The sequence below is a fragment of the Zalophus californianus genome, chromosome 3 (genome assembly GCF_009762305.2).
Source record: "Zalophus californianus isolate mZalCal1 chromosome 3, mZalCal1.pri.v2, whole genome shotgun sequence".
Classification (NCBI taxonomy): Eukaryota; Metazoa; Chordata; class Mammalia; order Carnivora; family Otariidae; genus Zalophus; species Zalophus californianus.
Window position 1 is genome coordinate 56,236,675 of NC_045597.1, and position 24,238 is coordinate 56,260,912.

At 37.1% G+C, this 24,238-nt stretch overlaps 2 protein-coding genes across 7 annotated transcripts in view; both read right to left on the bottom strand.

Moving 5' to 3' along the window:
• The window catches only part of ZC3H13 (zinc finger CCCH-type containing 13), a 92,932-nt gene extending 87,535 nt beyond the window's left edge, over nucleotides 1-5,397 (bottom strand). For all 6 annotated transcript variants that reach the window (XM_027588859.2, XM_027588862.2, XM_027588861.2 and 3 more), the window contains exon 1: nucleotides 5,058-5,397. The gene's annotated coding sequence lies outside the window, so the exon portion shown is untranslated. The remainder of the gene's footprint in view (nucleotides 1-5,057) is intronic.
• Nucleotides 5,398-5,620: 223 nt separating this feature from the next.
• CPB2 (carboxypeptidase B2) overlaps nucleotides 5,621-24,238 on the bottom strand; it is a 50,751-nt gene continuing 32,133 nt past the window's right edge. Inside the window, exons 8-12 of the mRNA XM_027590179.1 lie at nucleotides 23,589-23,699; nucleotides 20,535-20,628; nucleotides 14,600-14,802; nucleotides 10,190-10,277; nucleotides 5,621-6,377 (exon numbers count right to left, since the gene is read on the bottom strand). Of these exons, the coding sequence (XP_027445980.1) occupies nucleotides 6,193-6,377; nucleotides 10,190-10,277; nucleotides 14,600-14,802; nucleotides 20,535-20,628; nucleotides 23,589-23,699 (681 nt within the window). The 3' untranslated portion in view covers nucleotides 5,621-6,192. The remainder of the gene's footprint in view (nucleotides 6,378-10,189; nucleotides 10,278-14,599; nucleotides 14,803-20,534; nucleotides 20,629-23,588; nucleotides 23,700-24,238) is intronic.

Sequence of the window (24,238 nt, forward strand, 5' to 3'; positions counted from 1 at the left end):
TTGAAAAAGAACAGTCTAATCAAGGACATTTATTTTCAATAATATAAAGAAAATTCAATGTTGATAAAATGACTTTCTTTCAAAATAGGACAGGCAACAGAACTAGAAGTCAAGATGTTTCTATAATTTATACTACATTGACATAAAAGTCAAAGATGCTAAAAGTGATGAACAGGCTACCTTACCATCATTAGAAACAAGAAAGACAAATTGTAAAAATATTTTACAAAAGTAAATAAAACATTTAAAACTAAAACCATAACAAAACAAATCTAAGTATATAATCAGGTGATTCAATTGGAAATGAAAACATCAGATAACAGTATTATGATACATGTTAGAAAAAACATTAAATTCTAGATCTAGAAAAAATTAGCACATCACTGTGGGAACTGGGTAGGAACTGCCTAAGGGGGGGGGCTAAACCATATCACATTTCATATAATCCAATTAGTTGAAATCTTATCAATAGTCAAAAGTTACTAGAATGAATGATAGCTAAAGAAGTGAAAGTTCCATTTGGTATGGAACTGGTCTCCATAAAATTCACAAATTCAAGAAGCTGTTTAATGTGGTTTCAAAGTAAAGACATATCACTTGAAAGGAAATTAAGTCTTGATAGTACCAAATCAAAAGCTTAAAAATATTATAAACAATATTTGGTTTAGTTAGATACTTCTATTCAGGTCATATTTTTAAAAGAATCCTAAGAGTAAGGACAACATTTGACAAATGAACAAAGATAATGAACCAAGAGGAAAATAGGAAATACCATATGGTAGTTTTAAATTGGAAAAAAAAATGTGTTCTTATTCTTTAATATAAAATACAACCATTTTAGTAATCAATTTTTAGTGATTCAAAGAAGTTGGAAAGTAACTTTACAAATTCTTAAAAATTAGTGTAGAGCGGCACATTAATAAGAGTTTGTTGCAACATAAAACCACATATGTATCAACTGTTCTCCAAATAAGGAACTATACAGCCAACCCCACATACAACAGTTAGTATTATAAGATAATTTTTTATTTCATTCTCAGCCCAAATGTGATTTTACAAAGTAAAATTTGGTAAAATTTCATATGTCCATTTGATTTACTGAAAAGTTCTTTATAGAATGGAAGGCCAAGATAAATGGAACTGAGGAAAGATCTGTAGAGCTTTGATTAACTGAGAAAACCACTTTTTTACAATTTGTATCTGAGCAGGAGTCAATAAAAAGTGAATATGTCACAAAAAATAGGGAAAGTTTAGAACAAAAACAAATGTTCAAAGTCTCATTATGTTACTATATTAATATAGAGATGTACATTGTAATCTTCATTCACTAATAAACTTACAAGTGAATGAGTTCTAAAAGTTCCTTATTAGCTCTTATTAGTTATTTAGAACTTGGAAAACAGTACACCATCCCCCCATGCTGCCTCAAGAAGACCAACCCTAACCTTACATATTTCCCTCCGCTATCAATGGAAATAGTTCTGCTCCCGAAACTCCTATATAGCTGCAGCATGCTGCCACTCCTAACACACCCTCCTCCAAAAAAATTAATGGTAGTGCTTTCTATACTTAGGGGAACAGCTATTTATTATTATACCTGAAACACTGGTCATAGCATCTCCTTTCTTGTTTTTCTGAGGGCTCCAGGTATTAACTGTTTCTCTTCCTGCTCTATAATCCGTTGCTTGGATCAGAACTCCACTACTCCCCTGACCTACCACTGAAAACCATGGCTTCTCTCTAATCCTAGATCAATAACATAAATTTTGAAGATTTCAAAAGGTTTGGACTACTATGTCGAAGACAAACTAGTGAGGACTTACGATGGAATCATATACCCCTCCTTGTATGTATCCCTGCCACTAAAAAAGTACCTTCCCATAGAGACAAAGTTGCTTGTACACGGGACACAATAAGAACTACTCAAGATTCACCTACACAGTTATTATCACTGGAACTTTACTTTTAGCTACTGTCGAGTCTTCCAACTTAGGGGAAAACAGCAAAGTAAAAGTCATATTCTCAGCATCCAACAGTGTCAGGCTTCCTTCTAAAATTGCACTGACTTTGAGTACCAGGTCTATGTTATAGGGAGGTCGTAGACAGAAAAAAAAATCTGAGGCAAAAGGGAAAAAGTAGTATTTGAAGTTTTCTAATTGAAAGAGGAATTCTTCTGATCATCCCTCTAGGAACTTCTATCAGTAGTTAGCAATAAGTTTTTGAAATATTACTGAAATATTCATGATTGACATAGATAAAATACTTTATGCTTATAAAGAACACAAAATATAATATTTTAAATCCTATTTGCCTAAATATATACATATAATCTATAATACACCAGAAAAGCATTTACTCATATACATTAATATATTAATTTAAAAGTATGTTACCAATTAAAATGACTTAATTAGAATTTTCTATCTAAAAATTTGGGTCCTCAAAGGCAAATAAATACTACAATCTAATAAAATATAGATTTGACTGAGAGGGGATAAAAACCTTTTTCAATTAATATCTGAACAGGCTTCAATAAGCAAACGCTTCAAAGTATGTGAGAAGAGTTACAAACAATAAAATAAAAATGTAAATATTAAAGTCTTCCCTATTTCAGAGACTTTAAATCTTTTCCCTCCAGTTTTGTTTTCAAATTAATCTTTGATTTCAAGTTGTCATTACACTTTTACCCACATCATCATGTCTTTCCCAAACACCAACATTATCAAAGCCCAAGTGACACCGGTGAAAGTCTTTGGAGTTATTTTCCTATTTCTCGCCTCCATTTGCAGAGTAAATAAATATCAAGGTTTTTATGATATATTTTCAATTGAAAAACAGGGGATACAGAGTTTGAATCTATTAGAATACAACAAAAGAGGGTCTTAATAAATGGGAACAGTCCCCTTTCTCCCAAAACTCACAAATATCATAATGTACTCAAAGCTCCACCCTATAAATATGGCTAAGACTGGGGAAACATACAAATGATCAATGACTCCTGAAGCCTAATTATTAAAATCTTGTCAATAAAACATGTATCAATTCTAGTATCCTCATTTAAATCCATAATTACATCTTCTTGAGGCCTCATCTTCCCCTAGGACAAATGAAAGCATTTATCATTTTAACCTGGATAAGTTGCAGCATAATATTCGGAAACTGTCAAGTAAACAATTAAAAATACATAAATGTACTAACTGGTAGAATAAATTCTTATCCACTGAAGTTCTAAAATTAAAAGGTTTATATTAAAAATAAGGTCTCTTCCCATTTATATTTCATATATTTGAAAGAAAAAAAGTTTATTTGATGCATAGTCTGGGAGAAGTTTTTAAAAAATAACTTTCTAAAACAATTTTGCAGGTTGCTTCCAGATAGACTAAAACAATTCCAAACTTAACTCCAAACAATTAACAGAACTAAATTGACTATACCACTATGAGCAAGGCAATACTGTAGCACTGTATAGAAAAAATAATTTGTTAAAAAGACTATGCACAGAAGATAGCGGAAGCTAGCAACTACTATAAAGTGAAATAAACAGAACTGCAACATGCACACTACCAAAAAAGAATAAAGACACTTTAAATAGCAACACCAGTTAACTTTCAACTGTTACTAAGTATCTACTAAAATAGCTCCAACTCTACATGAAATGGAGAATGGGGTTGGGGGAGGTGGGAAAGACTAACATTCACTGAAAACCAATTCCTCAAATAAATGTCAATTAAACAATTTTGTTTTCTATATTTAACTGCCAATGCATACTGTAATACCAATTAACAGTGACAACTTATTAAAATTCTAATAACTTGTACAGAAGTGAAAATAGCACCCACTTGAATTTTAGTATTAATTTACCGATATGAAAACTGGATTGATTTGCATATCTTAAATATGCAATCAATATTCATTTTGAATCAGCAAGAATTAGGAAGCCAGTAAGAGGCATGCATTTGATAAAACTGGATCCTACCAGATCCACACAGTAAAAGTCTAAGTTTCATGGTGCAACTGTTTTTACAGACACAAATTGCTACATACCTGCATCAACATTCTGAGTAGTCTCTTGTTTAAACTGTCATTTTATAATCTATTGCATTAAGAAATTGTAAAGTATTTGAAAATCTACAGATTATGTCCACAAAACTCTTAAAAATATTGTCACTTAGGTACTAAAGCCAGTAATTTCCAATATTACAAAACTAGACTCCGCTAACTGGCACCATATACACATGCATGGATTGTACTGCATAAACATTTAGATTAACTGCAACAGTATCATGGACTTTGAAAAGTTGAGCTGTGAAGATATTTTCCAAACTTTTAAAATTATTTCTCCAAAAAACCCCCAAAATCTGAAGGGATAGTATACGCCTATAATTTTCAGAGTAGTTCAAATTATCTAAAAACTTCACAATATACCCGAATAGCTTAAGACACTACGCTCCACAAACTACATCCTACCAATATCGTTCAAGTAATATCAACTCTGAATAATTTGCAGCCACATAAATTATTTTAACCTGTTCAGAAAGAGATAATGCCAAACAGCAGACCCTCTCCTTTCACTCCACCTTCCCCAGTTTCTGACAGATAGTTGCCAAAATTAACTTCCAGGACCCAAGTGGTTAAATTATCACTGCCGGGAAATAAGCAAAACCAAATACAACCAACAGCAAGATAATTTTTCCTACAGGTCTGGAATGCGTAGAGGGAGCCTCTAAATCTAAGACCATATTCCTGCCCCCGTCCAGCGCATACAAATGCGAATACTGCGCCAGGGTTCCCAAGCCTTTCTGGTAGGGACCCAGCAGAGTTTTTTTGTCTGAATCCCCCCGTCCTTTTAAACAAACTCGCCGGAATCGGAACAAGAGCTAGAAACGCAGCCTGAGCCCAGGGAGCTATTGCAGAGTTAAGGGTGGGATGCTCAAGGAGAGCTCAAAATCCTGGCGTGACCCAAGAAGGGATGGAGGACAACCCGGGGCCTTCCCATCCCGGGTCCGTCCAACGCCTTTCCCCCGATACCCACACCAATTCACAGAATTCAAGCTTACCTCCTCCCCGAGCTCCTGTCGCAAGCTCAGTCAGGAGGCGCTACCGCCGCCACCGCTCCGAGGAGCGGGGGAGGCGACTCTCTGTCCCCGCGCCTGGCCCCGGGAAGACGACGACGAGGAGAAGGAGGTGCGCGCGCGGCTCCCGGGAACCGGCCCTTCGCTAGCAAGAGGACCCCGGGGCAGCTGAGAAGCAGAACCCGCCCGCCGCTTCGCCAGGGTCAAGTGAGACTGAGATGTAGGACGAAAATGAAGGAAGAGAGGTTGGAGAGCAAGAAAAAGCAACGAAAACACTAACAAGCCGATAGGAAGATCGACTCAAAATGCCGCCGGAAGTCAAGTGTTTTCCCTGATCCCCAGTGGACCCGAAGCAGCTTCCGGCCGCCAGATTAGTCGTCAGCGCGCAGGCACCGCCCCTCCGGAGACACGCCCCTGGGCGTAACGTCGGCTCGTAGGAGTGCAGTGGAAATCCTCAAATTGGTGCTTTGTGAAGGGACCTTTGGAGTGGAATCTCTGAGCCAGGGAGAGCCAAAATTTACGATAAAAAGTGAATTTAAGAGAGAGAGTTTACTTCTTTTATTACATAACTTCTTACAATAAACAGCTGTTGTAAATGCCACATCTGTTGTTGAAAATAACTACAGCTGTTCATTCATTTGCTCAACAATGTTTACTGAGCAGTGACAGGGGATATTTGTCCTGTTTTTGACATTCCGCTATCTGGGCCATCGCTTATTACTGTGGAGCAAAGCATACACGGCTGTGTTTTTAAAGGCGCAAGCAGTTCACTGAAAATTTGGAGCAGAAATCTTTAACGTACTTCTAACCACCTTTCCTTTTGTGGTCCAATGATCTGCAAGAAACTAGTTATTAAAATTGCTTGAGGTGGGTAGTCAGACATCCTGAATCAAAATCTCTATCTAGCCTCTTACAAATTTTTTAAAAAGGAAAAAGAAATGTGAGCCTTTTTCTGCCTTAATTTTAAGGTAACATTTATTTTGTTCTGTGACAAAAGCAAAGAATAGGAAAACCTTTTCTCAAAACTACTGATCAAATTTCAGAAGAACGGGTACAATGATTTGGTCCTGTTGGAACCAGTAAACTAAAATATGGGAGAAGAGTGAAAAAATTAACGACATTAAACATTCTTGATGACATGCCCAACTATTTTAGAGATAGCGGCGAAAGCTTCTCTACAAGTGGGCTTGATGTAACGCTCTGGCAGCAAGAATCCGTATCTGCCTTTATCTCGAAGTTCAATTGTAAACGAATATTTTATGCCCAAGTCATAGATCCAGTCATCTGAACCTCCAGGAGCTAGGTCTACAAGAAGAAAAAAGAAATTACTTTTTGAAATACAGATGTTTCAAGTTAACTAACAAAATGGATTTTTTCCCCTAAAAATAGCTCTGCTTTTTTCTGATTATTAAGTAATCTAAATTGCTGGTAGAAAATGGAGATTGAAGAAAAACAGGTTAAGGAAGAAAATAAAAATTACCCATATCTCTGCCAAGGAGTAATAATCACCAGTAACATTTTAGTGTTATTTTTTTCCTCAGTGCATGCTTTAACAACCTTAAATTTTTCCTATGGAAATAAGATCATCCTATACATGCAGTTTTGTAGTATTTCTACACATAATCTATCTGACCAGCTTTATGTATCAATAACTTCAAATCTACATTATCATTTTTCATGATCTCATAGCACTACATTGTAAAGCTGGATATAATTAAGTTCAATATTTACTTGGAGACATTTAGAATTGTTTTTCTAATTTCTAATTAATATAAACAACTTGACAATGTCCTTTTTTGTTTTTACTAATTGCTTGTTTCTCTACAATATTCTTCCCTAGAAGTAGGTTCACTAGCCTATGTACTTTTTACAATTATGCTACATGTTCCCAAATAACCTTCAAAATAATTGAACCAATTTACATCTCCATACTAGCAGGGTATGAATTTGCCCACTTCTCCCTCCCATACCATGCACAGGAATTATGCATTTCTGGCAGTATTATGGGTGAAAAATAATATTGAATCATCTTATTTTGTTTATTTGATTACCACTGAGCCGAACATTTTATTTGGTATATTTATTGTCCATCTTTATATTTTTTATCAGTTGTCTTTGCTCATTTTTCTGCTCAATTGATTTTATAGATTGTTTATAACAGCAACATTAGTGTAAATTTGAATTTGCTTTGTGTATTATTTGAATTTTTTTCTTATTTGGTTATTTAGCTTTCAACTTGGTTTTTGGCAGAGTGTTTATATTAAAATATTTTATCTATCTAGGATTTATTTTAGAGAAATATATGTTAGTAAATCAATTAATTTCTTTTTCTGAGTAACTTGTCAGGTTTTCCAATCCTATTAATTGAATAACTAACATTCTTAGAAATGCCTCCTTTATGAGAAATAAGATGCCCTAATATATTTAAGTGTCTTTCTGTTCTCACTATTCCCTCCTGTTGATCTGTCTTTTCCTGGCTCAGCTCCACAATCTTAATTACTCTAAGTTTATAATGTACCTTAATACCTTGTTGGAGCAAATTCTCTCTTATTAGTCTCATTTTTCAGAATCTTACAAGCTCTTCTACCAAATCCATTCTTTCAAAAGAAATTCAAAGTCATTTAACTGTTCATTGGGATTGCATTAAATATACAGATTAATTTAGCATGACTGACACATTTTTATTTTGCTTTCCTACTCAAAAACATGGTAGGTTTCTCCTTTTATTTATCTTCTTTTATGTATAGCAGTAAAATTTTCTAGGTTTTTCATATAAATATATTGATTTGTGTGTGTACCCACACACATACATTTAACAATGACTCCACATATATGTATCTGTATGTATATATGTGTGCAATGTGTATATTTGTACATAAAGAGGGGCAGTAGGATCTTTTTTTCATTTTATTTTCTACCTGATTATTTTTGGTATATAAGAGAGCTTTAGATTTCTGTATATTTAGTTCATATTCAGCCACCTTCAACTTTTGACTGTTACTAATATTTCTGGTTGATTTCTATTGTTTTCCAGGTAGACAATCATATAATATGTGAAGTGATCATTTTTGCCTCTTTCTAATGCCTATACTTAAATGAACTACAAAAGTGTTTACCAAAGCATTGTTTATAATACTAAAAATATCCATCAGCAGTGGATTAATGAGTTATTCAGCAAATATTTCTGACAACCACTATCAATATTTGGCATTTCTTCTTCCAGCCATTTTCTCATGCTTATGAACAGATTCTCATAGATGTATACTGACTGAATGAATGAATGTGTAGAGATGGACTGATTTCATCACACCAGAAAGTTGCTTTGTAAGCTCTCTAGCCCTGAGACACCTGTGATTATGCTTTGGGGAGCAATGGTAGAGAAGAGGATGAAAATCAAGAAAGCTCTGAATTGTGAAAGGAAGTTGTGGGGTCCCTCTCTGACAGAGCAAGCACCTGGGTCAGCAAAGGCAGCAGTGGGCCAGTGATACCAAGAGACAGAGATACCATGTGGACCAATCTGGCCCCACTTTGTTCTGAGATATTTTGGGGTTGTTGAGGTGGAAGAGGAAGATTCTGGACTTTCTACTAATAGGGCATCTGGTGCTCAAGCAATTTATTGAAAATAATATGAATGTGATTATTAAGATGAGTGTGTTTTTATATTCCTGTAGATCATACCTGTTAAAGAAAATTTGGGGGCTTTGAATATTGTCTCAGGGCCTTCTCACAACCCGTTTTCTCTCCCTGGTTTTCCCCATATATCACTGTTTGTCAGACACTTATCAGGTAGGTCTCCCAGAAGTGTCACCTACAGAGAGAGAGACCCTCCTAGGCCACTTTAGCTAAGTAGCCTCTCTCCTGCAGCCATTCTCAAACCCTTAAGCCTATTTTATTTTCTTCACTTCTCAATGGGATTATACTATATTTGACTATTTCATTGTTTACATCAGAGATTTGCAAACTTTTTCTCCAAAGGACTAGATACTAAGTATTTTAGGCTTTGTGGCCCACAAAGTATGTCACAACTACTCAACTCTACTATCGTGAAAGCTATCATAAACAATACATAAATAAATGGGTGTGGCTGTGTTCAAATAAAACTTTATTTTCGAATACTGAAATTTGAATTTCATATAATTTTAACATGTCACAAAATCTTTTTTTAAACCTTTTAAAAAATGGAAAAACTAGGGTGTCTGGGTGCCTCAGTCAGTCAAGCATCAGACTTTTGATTTCTGCTTAGGTCATGATCTAAAGGTTGTGAGATCCAACCCCTCATCGGGCTCCATGCTAGGCATGGAGTCTACTTGGGATTCTCTCTCTCCCTCTGCCCTTCCCCTCACTTGCTCTCTCTTTCTCTCTCTCTCTCTCTCTTTAAAATAAATAAATAAATCTTTTAAAAATGGAAAAACTATTCTTATCTCACAGGTGATACAAAACAAGCGGTGGGCTGAATTTGGCCTATGGGTCATAGTTTGCTGACACCTGGTTACATGTTTATTTTCTGTTCCTCTTTTTCCATTTCCTCCTCTGGCTTCAAAAGAAAAAAAATCATTGTCATCCTAAAAAGAGTCCCTCAATAAATATCTACCAGCAGAAATTAAATTTGAAAATGTTCTTAAGAGTTTGCCACATACAAGCTGTTATCAGTGTTATACAAACAAAAGACACTTAACTATATAGTGTGCCTTAGTGGGCACAGTGTGTTATTATAAGGCATTTATTGTAAAAATGTTCCCTAGATTTGTATAGTGTTCAACCTGCACAACTTTTCTTGGGAACCCTGGACATCTTATACATTCTTTTGGCCCTTTATGACCTTTCCTGCTTCACTCAACCAGTGTGATGCCAATTCTATAATCTCTGCTCTATTGCAATGAACATGATTTCTTAAATATCATTTTGGCTTCTTCTGAGGGTATTCATTTATTAATATAACCTTGTTCAGTGCTCTCATAGCTATTACGCTTCCATTTCTAATTGTTGTAATTCAACTATTTTACATGTGACCTTGTTTGAAGATTCCATTTAGGAAAATTAAACCCACAGAGAAAAACCAAACACACAGATTTCTTTAGTACCTCACAATTCTCCAGATCTTAAGAAGAAATACTTACATAAAGTTTCTGAACCACTGCCATGAGTGTATCTGATATTTTTATTAGTAGTCTCAATAGCACGGGCTGCTTCACTGGCCACTAGGGACTGAAATCAATAGAATATGGAATTTCAGTTAATGTGCAGCTTTGAAGCGGGACAGGTAGAAGTTTCTTAATAAAACAATCATATGTTAATTGAATCAAACTGTGTATAGGAAGAAATAGAAAGTAGAATGGTGGTTGCCAGGGGCTTGGGGTGTGAATGCAATGCAGAGATGTTGGTCATGGGCTATAAATTTCCAGTTATAAGATGAATAAGTTCTGGGGATCTAACACACAGCATAGTGGCTATAGTTAAGGACACTATTTTATATACATGAAAGTTGCTGAGAGAGTAGATTTTAAATGTTCTCACCACAAAAGAAAAAGTTGCAATTATGTAAGGTGATGGCTGTGTTAAGTACCTTTATTGTGGTAATCATTTCACAATGTGTAAGTGTATCAATTCATCACATTGTACACCTTAAACTTATACAATGTTATACATCAATTATAGCTGAATAGAGCTAGAAGAAAACTGTGCATATGAAAAAATCTACACAGGGGCGCCTGGGTGGCTCAATCCGTTAAGTGGCTGCCTTCGGCTCAGGTCATGGTCCCAAGGTCTGGGGACCAAGCCCCGCATCGGGCTCCCTGCTCAGCGGGGAGCCTGCTTCTCCCTCTCCCTCTGCCTGCCTCTCTGCCTACTTGTTCTCTCTCTGCCAAATAAATAAATAAAATAAAAAAAAAGAAAAATCTACACAGTAAGAATAAATAAACTTTAACAAATATTTTTTCACTTTATGGAAATCACAATTGGGTGGCTTTAAACATAGACTCTTCCAATACATTGAAAATTTTATTTAAATTGAAGGAAAAATAATTCTCACATGCTTTTTGGTCTTCAGGAATCCACTTATCATATAAAATGAAGTACAACTGTATTTCAAAGGCAAACAGCCTGGGGTTACCCTATTCCTACACAAAATTATCACCAAACTTTATTTATTTTTTTAGAGAATTAAATTAAATTATTTAGGGGCGCCTGGGTGGCTCAGTCATTAAGCGTCTGCCTTTGGCTCAGGTCATGATCCCAGGGTCCTGGGATCGAGTCCCGCATCAGTCTTCCTGCTTGGTGGGAAGCCTGCTTCTCCATCTCCCACTCCCCCGCTTGTGTTCCTGCTCTCACTGTCTCTCTCTCTCTCTGTCAAATAAATAAATTAAATTCTTTATTAGGGGAGGAGGAGCAGAGGGAGAGGGAGAATCCTGGAGCAGACTCAGCGCTGAGTGCAGAGCCTGAAAATGGGCTCAATATGACAACCCTGAGATCATGACCTGAGCCAAAATCGAGAGTTGGACACTTAACCAACTGAGCCACCCAGGCACCCCAAAATTATCACCAAACTTTAAATGTGACTTCTCGAAATACTACATACACCTAATGCGTAGATCATTTCCTTCTCACAGACTATTGTCTTCATGTGTAAAATGTCTAATAACTCCTAAAGACTCATCAGGTAAAAAGGATCATGTGCCAGTATGGGATAGGCTAATAAATAAATCCCTTATTCTACTACATTTGGTTCTACCTTATCTAGATCTTTTATGAGGTTGATGCTAGTACTCACTGACACTCTCTTAAGTAACGTAGAGGAATATCAGCGCATATTACATTGCGGCATTCCTTTGTTAAAAAAAATTTTAATGGAACTCCATTGTCTACAGAATGAAATACAAATTCATTCTGACATACAAACAAACTGACCACATCTACTTTCTGATGATGTCACTTGCCACTTTCACACCCCCACACACTTGAACACACCCCCATACCTGAACATACTTCCTGTGGGGAACACATTTCCTCAGCTTTCAATGTCCTCCCTTCCTTGCCTGTCTCTAGAATTCCTATCTTTCCATTTCTGGCTGAAAATGGATCTGTTCTTTGATGTCAATAGCGCTTTATTATTATTTTTTTTCTTTACAATATGTCACCCCTTGATAGATGATAAATCCCTCAAGAACAAGAACTTTATCCCCTGGCTTTTCTAGCATTTCCTTCTGAATCAGTTAATGAGGCCACCCCCTGCTATCCCAGTCAGAATTGAAGTCTACCATCTGTGCCACTTATTTAGTAGTTACTGCACTTAGGATATAGCTATCTGTAACATTTGCTAATGACTGAGCTCCCTAACCATATCATGTTCTCTTAAAGGGCAGGGTCCCACCTAATGCTTCTTTTAATGTCCACCAAACACAATATTTTACACAAAATAACTCTCAACAACTGCTAGTGATAACAGTAATCCAAAAATAAGGGAAATCAGACTAATTCTATTTCCAAATCAGGATAAATAGCCTCCCATTCTTCAAGGATAACACCAATAAAGGAGCTTTCCTTAAAAGTTTTCTCTTGAGAAGAAGAAAGAATTGCAAGTATCAGATGTGTTTATGTTCTAAATGAGCTATTTTCAGAAAATGCAAATAACCTTATATTTGTTATCAGCAACTGCTAGCCCCTAATGTGGCTATAGTTTATTCTTGTAAGAGAACCAGGACATACACATCAACACCAAAACAACAAAAACAAAATCAAAACAAAACCCAAATCCACAAATAATCTAAAAAATAGGCAGGGAACCTGAATAGACATTTTGCTAAAGAAGGCATACAGGCAGCAAACACATACACGAAAAGATGCTCAACATCACCAAACATCAGGGAAATGCAAATCAAAACCATAATGAGATATCTCCTTACACCTGTCAGAAAGGCTATTATCAAAAATACAAGATATAACAAGTGTTGGTATGGATGCGGTCAAAACGAAACTCTTGTGCACTGTCTGGTAGGAATGTAAATTGGTGTGACTCCTATGGAAAACAGTATGGGGGGGTTCCTCAAAAAAATTAAAAATAAAAATATCATGTGATCCAGTAATTCCACCACTGGGTATTTACACAAAGCAAATGAAAACACTCATTTGAAAAGATATATGACCCCTCTGTTTATTGCAGCATTATTTACAATAGCCAAGTTATGGAAACAACTTAAGTATCTGTTGATAGATGAATGGATAAAGAAGATGTGGGGTGTACATATATGCAATGAAATATTATTCAGCCATATAATAGAATGAGATCTTGTCATTTTCAACAACATGGATGGGCCTAGAGGGTATTAAGCTAAGTGAAATAAGTTAGAGAAAGACAAATACCGTGTGATTTCACTTACATGTGGAATCTAAAAAACAAAGCAAATGAACAAACAAAAATACAGAAACAGAATCATAAATACAGAGAAGAAACTGGTGGCTGCCAGAGGAGGGGGGGAGGCATTGGGAGGATGGATGAACTATGTGAAGGGAATTAAGAGGTGCAAACTTCCAGTTATAAAATAAATAAGTCATGGAATAAAAAGTACAGCATAGGGAATATAGTCATAATATTGTAATTATGTTATATGGTGACAGATGGTAACTACACTTACTGTGATGAGCATAATGTATAGAACTGTGGAATCATTATGTTGTACACCTGAAACTAATGTAACATTTTATGCCAACTATACTTCAATAACAAAAACAAATAAAAATTAAAATAAAAGGAGAGAGAAAGGAAAAAAAGAGAACCAGAACAAAAGGAGTTAGTAAGAAACAAACCACTACATAAAGATCAGACCTTAGCCAAGAGTCAGACTGTCACCATAACCCTTCCATGGTCTGGAAAGCATCTGGGGTAAGAATGTGGCCCATCCTAGCTACAGCAGATCAAGAACTCTTATATTCTTTGTCATCAACCCAAACATAGAACATCTGGGACCAAAAAGCAGTGAGAGGTTAGCAGGTTATATGAATCCTCTTCGAACTTCCTGTATCTTCTACTACATTCCAAAATGTTGACATTGGAGGTGCTTTTAATAGGACCAAACCTCTGGGGGTTAGGGAGGTGAGTGTGTACACAATTCCCAATGCTGGTATTAGATTGATGAGTGTTGTACCAGGACTTGATCTATGTCAGGCTGTTGTAGAAAGCTAGTTACCACAAAGCAGACCCACAATTCCAGAGACTCTTGTCCTTGCTTTTATGGTTTTATATGTAGTTCAGCTCCATGTGGAACAGTTCAAACCTGACGTTCAAGCAATATGTCTGACATTTTCTTAGGGACCCATCTGCTGGACTAAAGTTCACGTCCACAGGGTCGGACCTGTTCTTTACATTCCCTCAGTGAACCCTGACCCAGGATGACTCTCAGCAGAGTGACACCAAAATATAAACCATCTTTCCCTCTGTCCTCCAAAGGAGAAATTTTTTTCCCACAGTTTTTTATTCTTGAGCTAGGTATTATTTTATTTCTGAAATGCCAATGAAAAACATAAGTAGCACTTACCAGTTCCTCATGGTCTTTGCTTTTGCTTCGATTATAGGAATATGGAAACAGTATCTGCTGGGAGTATGAATGCATACTGATGTAAGCCTTAATATGGTTGATGTTTTTTCTCAAGAAATTAGCCATTGCCTTCACTTCTGGTTCTGATTCAGGGTACAGGCCACAGTAGGTTTCTGAGCATGAGAAACTTGATGCACCTTCCCCTGAAGTGAAATTGATAGAATGGGATTAGAGGGGATGCATATGCTATTGTAATTTGTGATTTCCCTGACAGTGCCTTTTCTGAATATCTATGGTGCAACATTTTTAGAGAAATGGATTAGATAGAACTCTGTAAAGAACATATTTATATTTCTTTTGAAGTAAATATTTTTTTAAAGATTTATTTATTTATTTGAGAGAGTGAGAATGAGAGAAAGAGAGAGAGAGAGAGTACCTGAGGGGGGGAGGGTCAGAGGGAGAAGCAGGCTCCCCGCTGAGCAGGGAGCCCGATGCGACTTGATCCCGGGACTCCAGGATAATGACGTGAGCCGAAGGCAGTCGCTTAACCAACTGAGCCACCCAGGCGCCCCTGAAGGAAATATTTTTATGCCCTCATAGCAAACACCCCAACAGTTGCTGCCTGGGGGCAGCCATCTTGTACCCTTTGTGAAAGGAAATCTCAGCGATGCCAGCCAGCCCTGCCTCCAAACTCGTGGCTATATGAGAGAAAAAAAACAAACCATTTTTTTTAGAAACCCCATTTTCTTTAATCCTTTGTGAGTTTGGTTTTTCTGGTATTTGTAGTTTAAAAGTTACTAATCAATATAGCCCATAAAAGACAAGTCTCATTTGGGAATTCAGAATATCCAAGTCTGCCTTCAGTGCTACTTCTAACTTCCTAAATAAAGAAGTCTGGTAAACAAAATAAAATGGTGATATTGGGGGCCAGCATAATATTTATTCATACTTTTGAGAGATTATAGTATACATCACTTCAGAGGGTAGTTTTCTTCCTTAATGCACCAGGGTGGAGCCCCAGGGAGCCATCTCTGACCCCAAACATTATTCCCTCCTGGAAACAGTTGATTAATCCTGAACTGGATCCTTAACTTGTGTTCTGTCAATCTGAATCCCTCCACTGATAACTTGAAATTGAGATGAAGATTCTGGTGTCAGTCTAGCTGCTCTCTAGAACAAAGAAGACAATACCAGTAACATCACCTGCTGACACAAACTCTAAGATTTACACGCAATATCTCACTTAATCCTCATGCAACCCTGTGAAGGAAATACTGCTATTTCAGGAGATACAAAGTGAACATTCTTGGTAGTGATGGCCCTTTACAGTAAGAGGCTAAGCGGCATAGGCATATTTTTAGTCATCCAATCACTTGATTCTAATCTTGGCGCTGCCATTTAATAGCTATATAGCCTTAGATAAAATGTTGTAAACCTATCCACACCTTGATTTTTTTATCTGCTAAGTGGGAAAGTTATATACTTAATGAGGATTCAATGAGCTAATGCATATGAAGTGCTTCGCATGGTGCCTTGTCTATACTAAGTGTTCAGTGACTACAGTTTCTCCCCTTTGTAGTCGTCGTCGTCATCATCATCATCATCATCATCATCGTCATCATCATCCGGACTGGAATAAAAAAAGAATCCAGTGTGCCTCACAGTGATGAATGGGGAGAGGAAGGACTCACGGAGCCCACTGCAGTGCTGAGGGCCAGTTCCAGGCTATTTCTGAGGCTCAGCTGCATCCTTGTCCTCAGGTCGCCTGGGCTACTCCATTAACCTTCCAGGGCTTGCCTGCCTTATTTAAGCTTGCTCTGCTTTCTTCCTTTTATTTGCAATAAAACAACCTTAATGTTTGTGAAACATTCTTTTCCCTACAAGAAAATGTTGTGCTAAACATCCAAGGCTTTTCCAAGTACTTCATTTGTATTAATTTTTTTTGTTATGTTAATCACCATATATTACATAATTTGTTTTGGAGTACTGTTCCATGATTCATTGTTTGTTCATAACACCCAGTGCTCCATGCAGAATGTGCCCTCCTCAATACCCATCACCAGGCTAACCCATCCCCCCACCCTCCTCCCCTCCAGAAACCTCAGTTTGTTTTTCAGAGTCCATCATCTCTCCTGGTTCGTCTCCCCCTCTGACTTACTCCCCTTCATTCTTCCTCTCCTGCTATCTTCTTCTTTTTCTTTTTTCTTAAAATATGTTGCGTTGTTTCAGAAGTACAGATCTGTGATTCAACAGTCTTACACAATTCACAGCGCTCACCGTAGCACATATCTTCCCCAATGTCCATCACCCAGCCACCCCATCCCTCCCACCCCCAACCACTCCAGCAACCCTCAGTTTGTTCCTGAGATTAAGAATTCCTCATATCAGTGAGGTCATATGATACATGTCTTTCTCTGATTGTATTAATTTTTAACCAATAATGTGATCAGCTGAACCGTTTTCATAGTTCTGTCCTCTTTGATTACTCCTGCCCTTTTCCCCCTGATATATAGTTCTAGAGAACAGAGATTCTATGTTAGGAGTAGAGACAGGGGAGGACATGAAAGAAATGAAGGAGGAGGTGGTGCCCTCACGTGAATCCTCAGACCAGAGCTCTTCCATAGATACATGAAGCAAGTCACAGGACTTATTTTTCAATCATTAAAAAAAAAAACCCAGGTGAACCTATTTTATTAATATACTTTATTTAACCCAATATGTACAAAGTACTACCATTTCAAATGGAATCAATATAAAAATTATTCATGACCTGTTTTATGTTACTTTTCTTAGGCCAAGTCTTTGAAATCTGGTGTGTATTTTACCCTCACTGCACATCTCAATTCATACAAGCCACATTTCAAGGGCTCAGCTGCCACTAGTTACTACTGTAATAGACACAGACAGTGCAGTCACAGAATTCTCCTTCTGTGACTGCCATTCTGGAGATTTCAAGTATTTTGGTAGGAAGACTCATGGAGAGTCAGGAAACTTGAGTCTGAGATCTGCTTTGCCATGAAACAGGCATGTTCATCTGGGCAAGCTACTTCATCTCTCTCAGCTGAAGGTGCTCTTTTTGTACCAAGAGACACCTGGTGTACCAGGTCCCTTCAAGCTCAAGCATTCTCTGATCTATAGGCCTAGTAGAGGAAAATTCATAAGGGCAGAAAGTAGAGTAGAAACTACCAGGGGCTGCAGGAGAGGGGGAATGAGAAGACGTTGCTTAATGGTCACAGAGTTTCTGTTTGGGATGATGAGAAGTTTTGGAAATGGATATTAGTGATGGTTTCCCAGACCGTGAATGTACTTAATGCCTCAATGTACTGAACTGTACACTTAAAAATGGTTAAAATGACAAATTTTGTGTTATATATATTTTAGTACCATAAAAATGATGAAAAGACACTATGGTCTCATAGGAAAAGAAATAAAGGATTTTCTACTGTACACCGGTTATAAACACTTTGTACTTTAACTTAGCAGTTTAGAAAATAAGTGGATCTCTCTCAGGAAGTTTGAGACCAGACGTCCTCACAAAATGTTCCCTGTTATAGACTGAATTCTGCCCCTCCGCAAATTCATATGTTTAAGCCCTAACGCACAATGTACTAGGTTTGGAGATAGGACCTTTAAGGAGGTCATTAAGGTTTAAGGAAGTCATAAAGGTGGGACCCCGATCTAATATGGCTGGTGTCCTTTTAAGAAGAGACACTGTGAGAACACAGTGAAAAGGTGACCATCCACAAGCCAAGGAGAGAGGCCTCCGGACAAACCCACCCAGCTGACACCTTCATCTTGGACTCCCAGCCTTCAGCTCTGCAAGAAATAAATTTCCCTTGTTGAAGCCACTCAGCCCGTGGTATTTTGTTATGGCCGCCTGAGTGGTCTAAGGCAACCTCACCCCCATTCTCATCTCTAACACACACACACACACACACACACACACACACACACACACACACGTGCATATGCACACGCACACAATTTTAATACAGAGGAAGGGGAAAATGAACATGAAATAAACAGCCTTGATATGTCAATTTTTGTTAATAAGTAAGGTGCTCTTTTAGATTCTTAAAAAAGTATCATAAAGGCATGTTCTAGGTGCATGAACAAGGAGGAGATAAGATTTAATTCTTTCTCACTGGCCTGCTTACATAGTACTAAAGAGATACTGGGGCACTGGACAAAAAAAAGAATTCTTGCAATTAGTTTTTGTTTTATTTGGCACTCTTTTGTCTGTATGCTTGCTGCTTCTGTTTCTGTTTTTAACTCTTGTGACAGGTAATAACATAGTGCCATGCCTCAGAGGGACTACCATATGTCTTGAGGGCAATAACAGGATATATTTGCCATCTTGATTATTCAAATTGGGTAGTACTGACTTCACCATAAAAAAATATTAAGTAAGACAGAGCACCAAAAGAGCATGAAGATAAAATAAGAAATTCCAATTGGGAACTTATAATAGAGGGGTGATTCTCTGAGAAGAATTGCGATAACTTTGGAGTCAGTCAGCCTGGCTTTATATCCCAGCTCTGCCGCTTCCTAGGTTTGTGCTCTTAAGCATGGGATTGACCTTCTAAGGCTGGAATTCTCCATCCAGGATACATAGATAATGAAACCTAGGGGGAGACATATGTAAACAGCTCAGCACTTAGTAACCATCAGCTCTATTCAGACCTATTTCATATTTGTTGCTTCTTCTCTGACTTCCTGCCCAGTTATCGCTGCTGTGGCAGTCTTTGGGCTTCAATGGGCACTCTTATTGGACAATCTTAAGAATGGCTCTCACGGAGAAACCACTAAGTAATTCCCTTAATCACAAAAGGAGTGAGCCCAAGGCAGGATTAACTGCCCTTTCCTCTGCTTGCTTATTACATCTGCAGCTCTCTTAGAACAATTCATTCATTCCTTTATGCATTTAAGTAATTTCTGGCAATGCTGCATGTGCCAGGCATTTCACTAGGTAATGGATAATGGTCCCTTCCCTCACGGAGTTTCCAACCTAGAGAAGGAAGGAATTAAGGAAATAAGGTAAGTACTCTCTTGGGAAGTTTTCATGTGGATTCTGAGATAATGATGAAATGTTCAAAATCACAAAACTTCCCTTCTTTTTTTTAGAAAGGGAATAGGTACAATCATGTATATAGCATTGTGTAAGGCAAAGGGTGGTTAGAAGCGGGGTTTTGTGGCTTCAGTCACTTTCAATATCTTCTAGTCCCCACAGAGCCACATGTACCCACTTCCAAAAATGAAGATGATTCAAGATCATTATTAGGTTTAGTTTTGTTTTGTAGCTCTTTCTTAAATGTAGTAACTATGAGATACAATGGGGGAAAGGCAAACCACCATCTACCTCCCTGAGAGCAGACAATATTCTTGAATGCCTAAATCAATATTCACTGAGTACTTTAACTCATTCAGAACAATGAATAAGCTCCCACTATGCTAGACATAAGTTTATGACATTCATGAAAGAAAAATTCCTGTTAAGTAAATAGTGAAAACCAAAGAAAATGTTTTTGAATGCTGTCGAAGTGAATATTTTCTTATGCAATTAAAAAGGAGAGGTACCCACCCCCAATCCTACTTTGAAACCCTACTGATGAATGTTATTTGTTCATTGAAGTAGGACTTTTAACAGTCACTTCCTTACTATTCTAGAAAAGTAGAATTTTAGAATTTTGAAACTAGAAGGACCTTAAGGAACTGGTCCAATTTCCTTTTTTTTTTTTTAAAGATGAAATCGTAGGGCAGAGAGGTTAAGGTGAGCTGTGCACATGCACAGCATCACATTTATCTAAAACGTTTATTAAATTATATCCTGATTCAGATAGGCCTCCCCTCTAATTACTTTGAATTATGAGCCTTTCTTTATGAATATCCCTTTTTAAATGAATAAACATTGCTAGAAATGAAGCGAATAACCTACCACACCAGTGTTTGGAAGCAAAGTTCCTGTTGAGGTCTGTTCCGATGCAACGATTATTTTCATGCAAGGACCGGTTCTTTCTCCACATTCGATTCTAAATAAACAAAATACTGATAACCAGGATGGCCATGTTCCTAGTTCAAGCAGAGACACGACTTCTAAAGCCTAAGTGGGCAGGGTTGTGTGTCTCCCGAAAACCCATCACTCCACCTGTCATGATTTTTTTTCTTTTAAAGACTTTATTTATGTGACTGAGAGAGACAGCGAGAGAGGGAACACAAGCAGGGGGAGTCGGAGAGGGAGAAGCAGGCCTCCCGCTGAGCAGGGAGCCCAATACTGGGCTGGATCTCAGGGTCCTGCTGGGATCATGACCTGAGCCGAAGGCAGACGCTTAAAGACTGAGCCACCCAGGCGCCCCCAGCTGTCACGATCTTCACAGCATTCCTTTCTCACAGCCCTTGTCTCCATCCAGGTCTCAATTACATTCCCTCACAACTATTTCAGTCTGAACCGAATGAAATGGTAATATTTGATCAGTTTTGACCTATACCAACAGAAATTTCATTTGGTTTTGCTAGGCTGCTTATTGGTTTTCTTTAATCTTATTTGCTCTAATTTTAATTTCTTCTGAGAAAAGTAAAATAACTTTGTGTTTCAACAAAAATTAAAACTATGAGTCATGAGTTTCAATGTTCCCTTTAGACTGAATTCAACTCTCACATTTAAAAGCTTCAAGAGGTAGAGCTGTGAAGACACCTGTAGCCTGATGGTTCCTTTGATCGCACTGATTCAATCCTCATTTGTAAACATAAAGCAAATTCCCCCATTGGATTCTTGGGGCAAACTGAGAAATTTGACCATGTAAACAGTTGCACAAACATCGTTTCAATCCTGGGGTTGGGATGATGTGGTACCTTTCTCCCTGCTCTCACCAACCCTCTGGAAAGCTTCCCAGTCTGCTTCCAACCCCTGGCCTGTGGTTTGGTAGCAAGAATTGCCCTGGAGAAATTAGGTTCTCAAACTGCAGGGACAAATTGGCAGTGTTAAGATACAAAGGACAGTGGGGGAGTAGCAATATCTAAAGTGTGGCTGAATTCTACCATGATTCAGTGAAAGAATAAATTTATTGTAATACCAATCTGTGAATGTGATTGATTATTTATTTATTTATTTATTTATTTATTTATTTGAGAGGGAGAGGGAGAGAGAGAGAGAATCTCAAGCAGATTCCCCACTGAGCATGGAGCTGGATATGGGGCTTGATCTCAGGACCCTGAGATCATGACCTGAGCCGAGATCATGACTTGAGCCGAAATCAAGAGTCCAAGACTGAACCGACTGAACCAACCAGGTGCCTCAATATGATCATTTACTGAACCCAAATTTATGTTAGGAACTATGCTAGGAATTTCTCATTTATTTAGTTCAGGATTTGCCCACTCCTCCCTACAAACTTATATTCACAGTATTCCTTTCACTTGGGATGACTTTTTCAGCCAATCCTCTTCACCATTCCCATTTCTTTTGCAAAAATTACCTCCTGCATAAAACAACTTCTCTTTAATCCTGTATGTTTCCAATCAGTCTGATTATTCTCCTCGGTATTTACATGTGCTGCTCAAGGAGGCTTTTCTGAACTTATATATGCTCAATTATGTTTTATGTGCTCCTCATTACATTAGAAAGGACAGCACTTATATTGCTTGAGTAATTTTCCTGAATCATGATGTTGATGGGCTAGAAATAACCATTGATAATGGTTTCCAGTATAGATTAGATTGACCAGGAAACTTACTCATATTTAAATGCTCATCACTAAATTAAAGGGTCCTAAGGCTTAAATTCACATATCAGTTAGAATGCAATTCTACCAGAATGCAAGTGCAGTTAGGATGCTTTTCTAAATCTTGCACTTTATGATTTTATAAATCAAAATGCTATGCAAAGGATTCCTAGTAAGAATGAATGGATCCAGGCATTGTGTATTGATGGCAGCTAACATCACAAAGGAAATACAATCAGACATTATGCAGAATACAGAATCACAATGAAGTAGTCCTACCCAAAACAGTCAAACCTGAATCTGGTTTATCCTCTACAATCCAAATTTCAAGTTTTAAGAAAGCAGAGGACAGAGGAATGTAAAATTGCAACATGGCAATGCAATGAGCAAATTCAGACAATGGGAAACCTTTTCTTCAATGAATAAATTGCAAAGAAAAAACAGAGAGAGAGAAAGAGAGGGATGGCAGGAGAATCTATGGATTGAAATAGAATTAAAAGATATCTAAACCAATCATAATATATTGGCTTTAATTGGATCCTGAATCAAAGAAAAAACTTTTTTAAGTTATGAAGCAATTACAAATTTAAATATCAAATGGACATTTTATGATATTAAGTATCGTTAATTCTTAGGTACAGTTGTACCATGTTTTTTTTTTAAAGATCTCTTTCAGAGATGCATCCTGAAATATTTATTGATGAAATGATATGGTGTCTGAGATTTGCTTCAAAATAATATAATAAGATAGAATTGGTTTGGAGATATACGTGAGAAAACATTGGCCATGAGTTGATTATTTTATTTTTTTAAAGTTATTTATTTATTTATTTATTTATTTGAGAGAGAGAGAGCAAACACAGGGGGAGGAGCAGAGGGAGAGTCTTAATCAGACTCCATGCTGAGTGCAGAGCCTGATACTTGGCTCGATCTCATGACCCTGAGATCAGAACCTGAGCCAAAACCAAGAGCCAACCCCTTAACCAACTGCACCATCCAGGTGCCCCTGGCCATGAACTAATTACTGATGAAGTTGTGTGATGGGCACAAAGGAGTTTACTGTGCAAGGATTTCCATTCATATGTTTGAGCTTTTCCATAATAAGAATTTAATTATATGTATACATAATATAATAAAATTAAATTAAAAAATAATTATATGTATATTTAAACCAAACCACTGTGCCAAGATCCACGATTCTGTGAATGATTCAGCCTGTGCATCCTGTATCCCCAAATAGGGTATGCTTTGTTTTCTTTGCCTTCACCTACCTTTTTCCATGTAAAGTCATAACCATCCACATTAACTACTGGCATCACATAGAAATCCACGTGCATCAGAAGATCAGTGTATGGTGTTTCTTTCCCATATGATTGAGTTACCTACAAATTAAACCAAGTATGTTTAATAATATCTCTTTTAAGTCCTTCTAAATTTAGTCTGTTTCTTTTATGTGTTTTATTTTTTTAAGAAGTCATTTGGAATGTTTAGATTTGTGTATTTAACTTTCAGGAAGAATATTAATTCCTTGAAAAGTCTGAACTGAGGGCACTATCCTGTCAAATGGTGGTAAATGCCTTGGACATGGGACAAATGGTCTTCTTATTTAATGAAGGCAGAAAATAGAACCATATATTTTCTAAAATTTTCTTCAAGAAACAAAAAAATTCTTTACTAAAGCAATACAGCTCACATCAGAGATTTAAAGAAACAAAACCTAGATACAATTCCACTCCTTTTTCAATAATCTTATCGATCAGAGTTTAAACTAACCTTGTCTTATGCCCAGATACGACTAGGTAGTTCCTACATTGTCCTTATTACCCAGGGAACTAAATTTTTAATTTTAATTCTTTCAACAAATCTATGAAACATACATTCCAACCCTAAACTCATCCCTTCTGTTTGAAGTCCTGCTTTT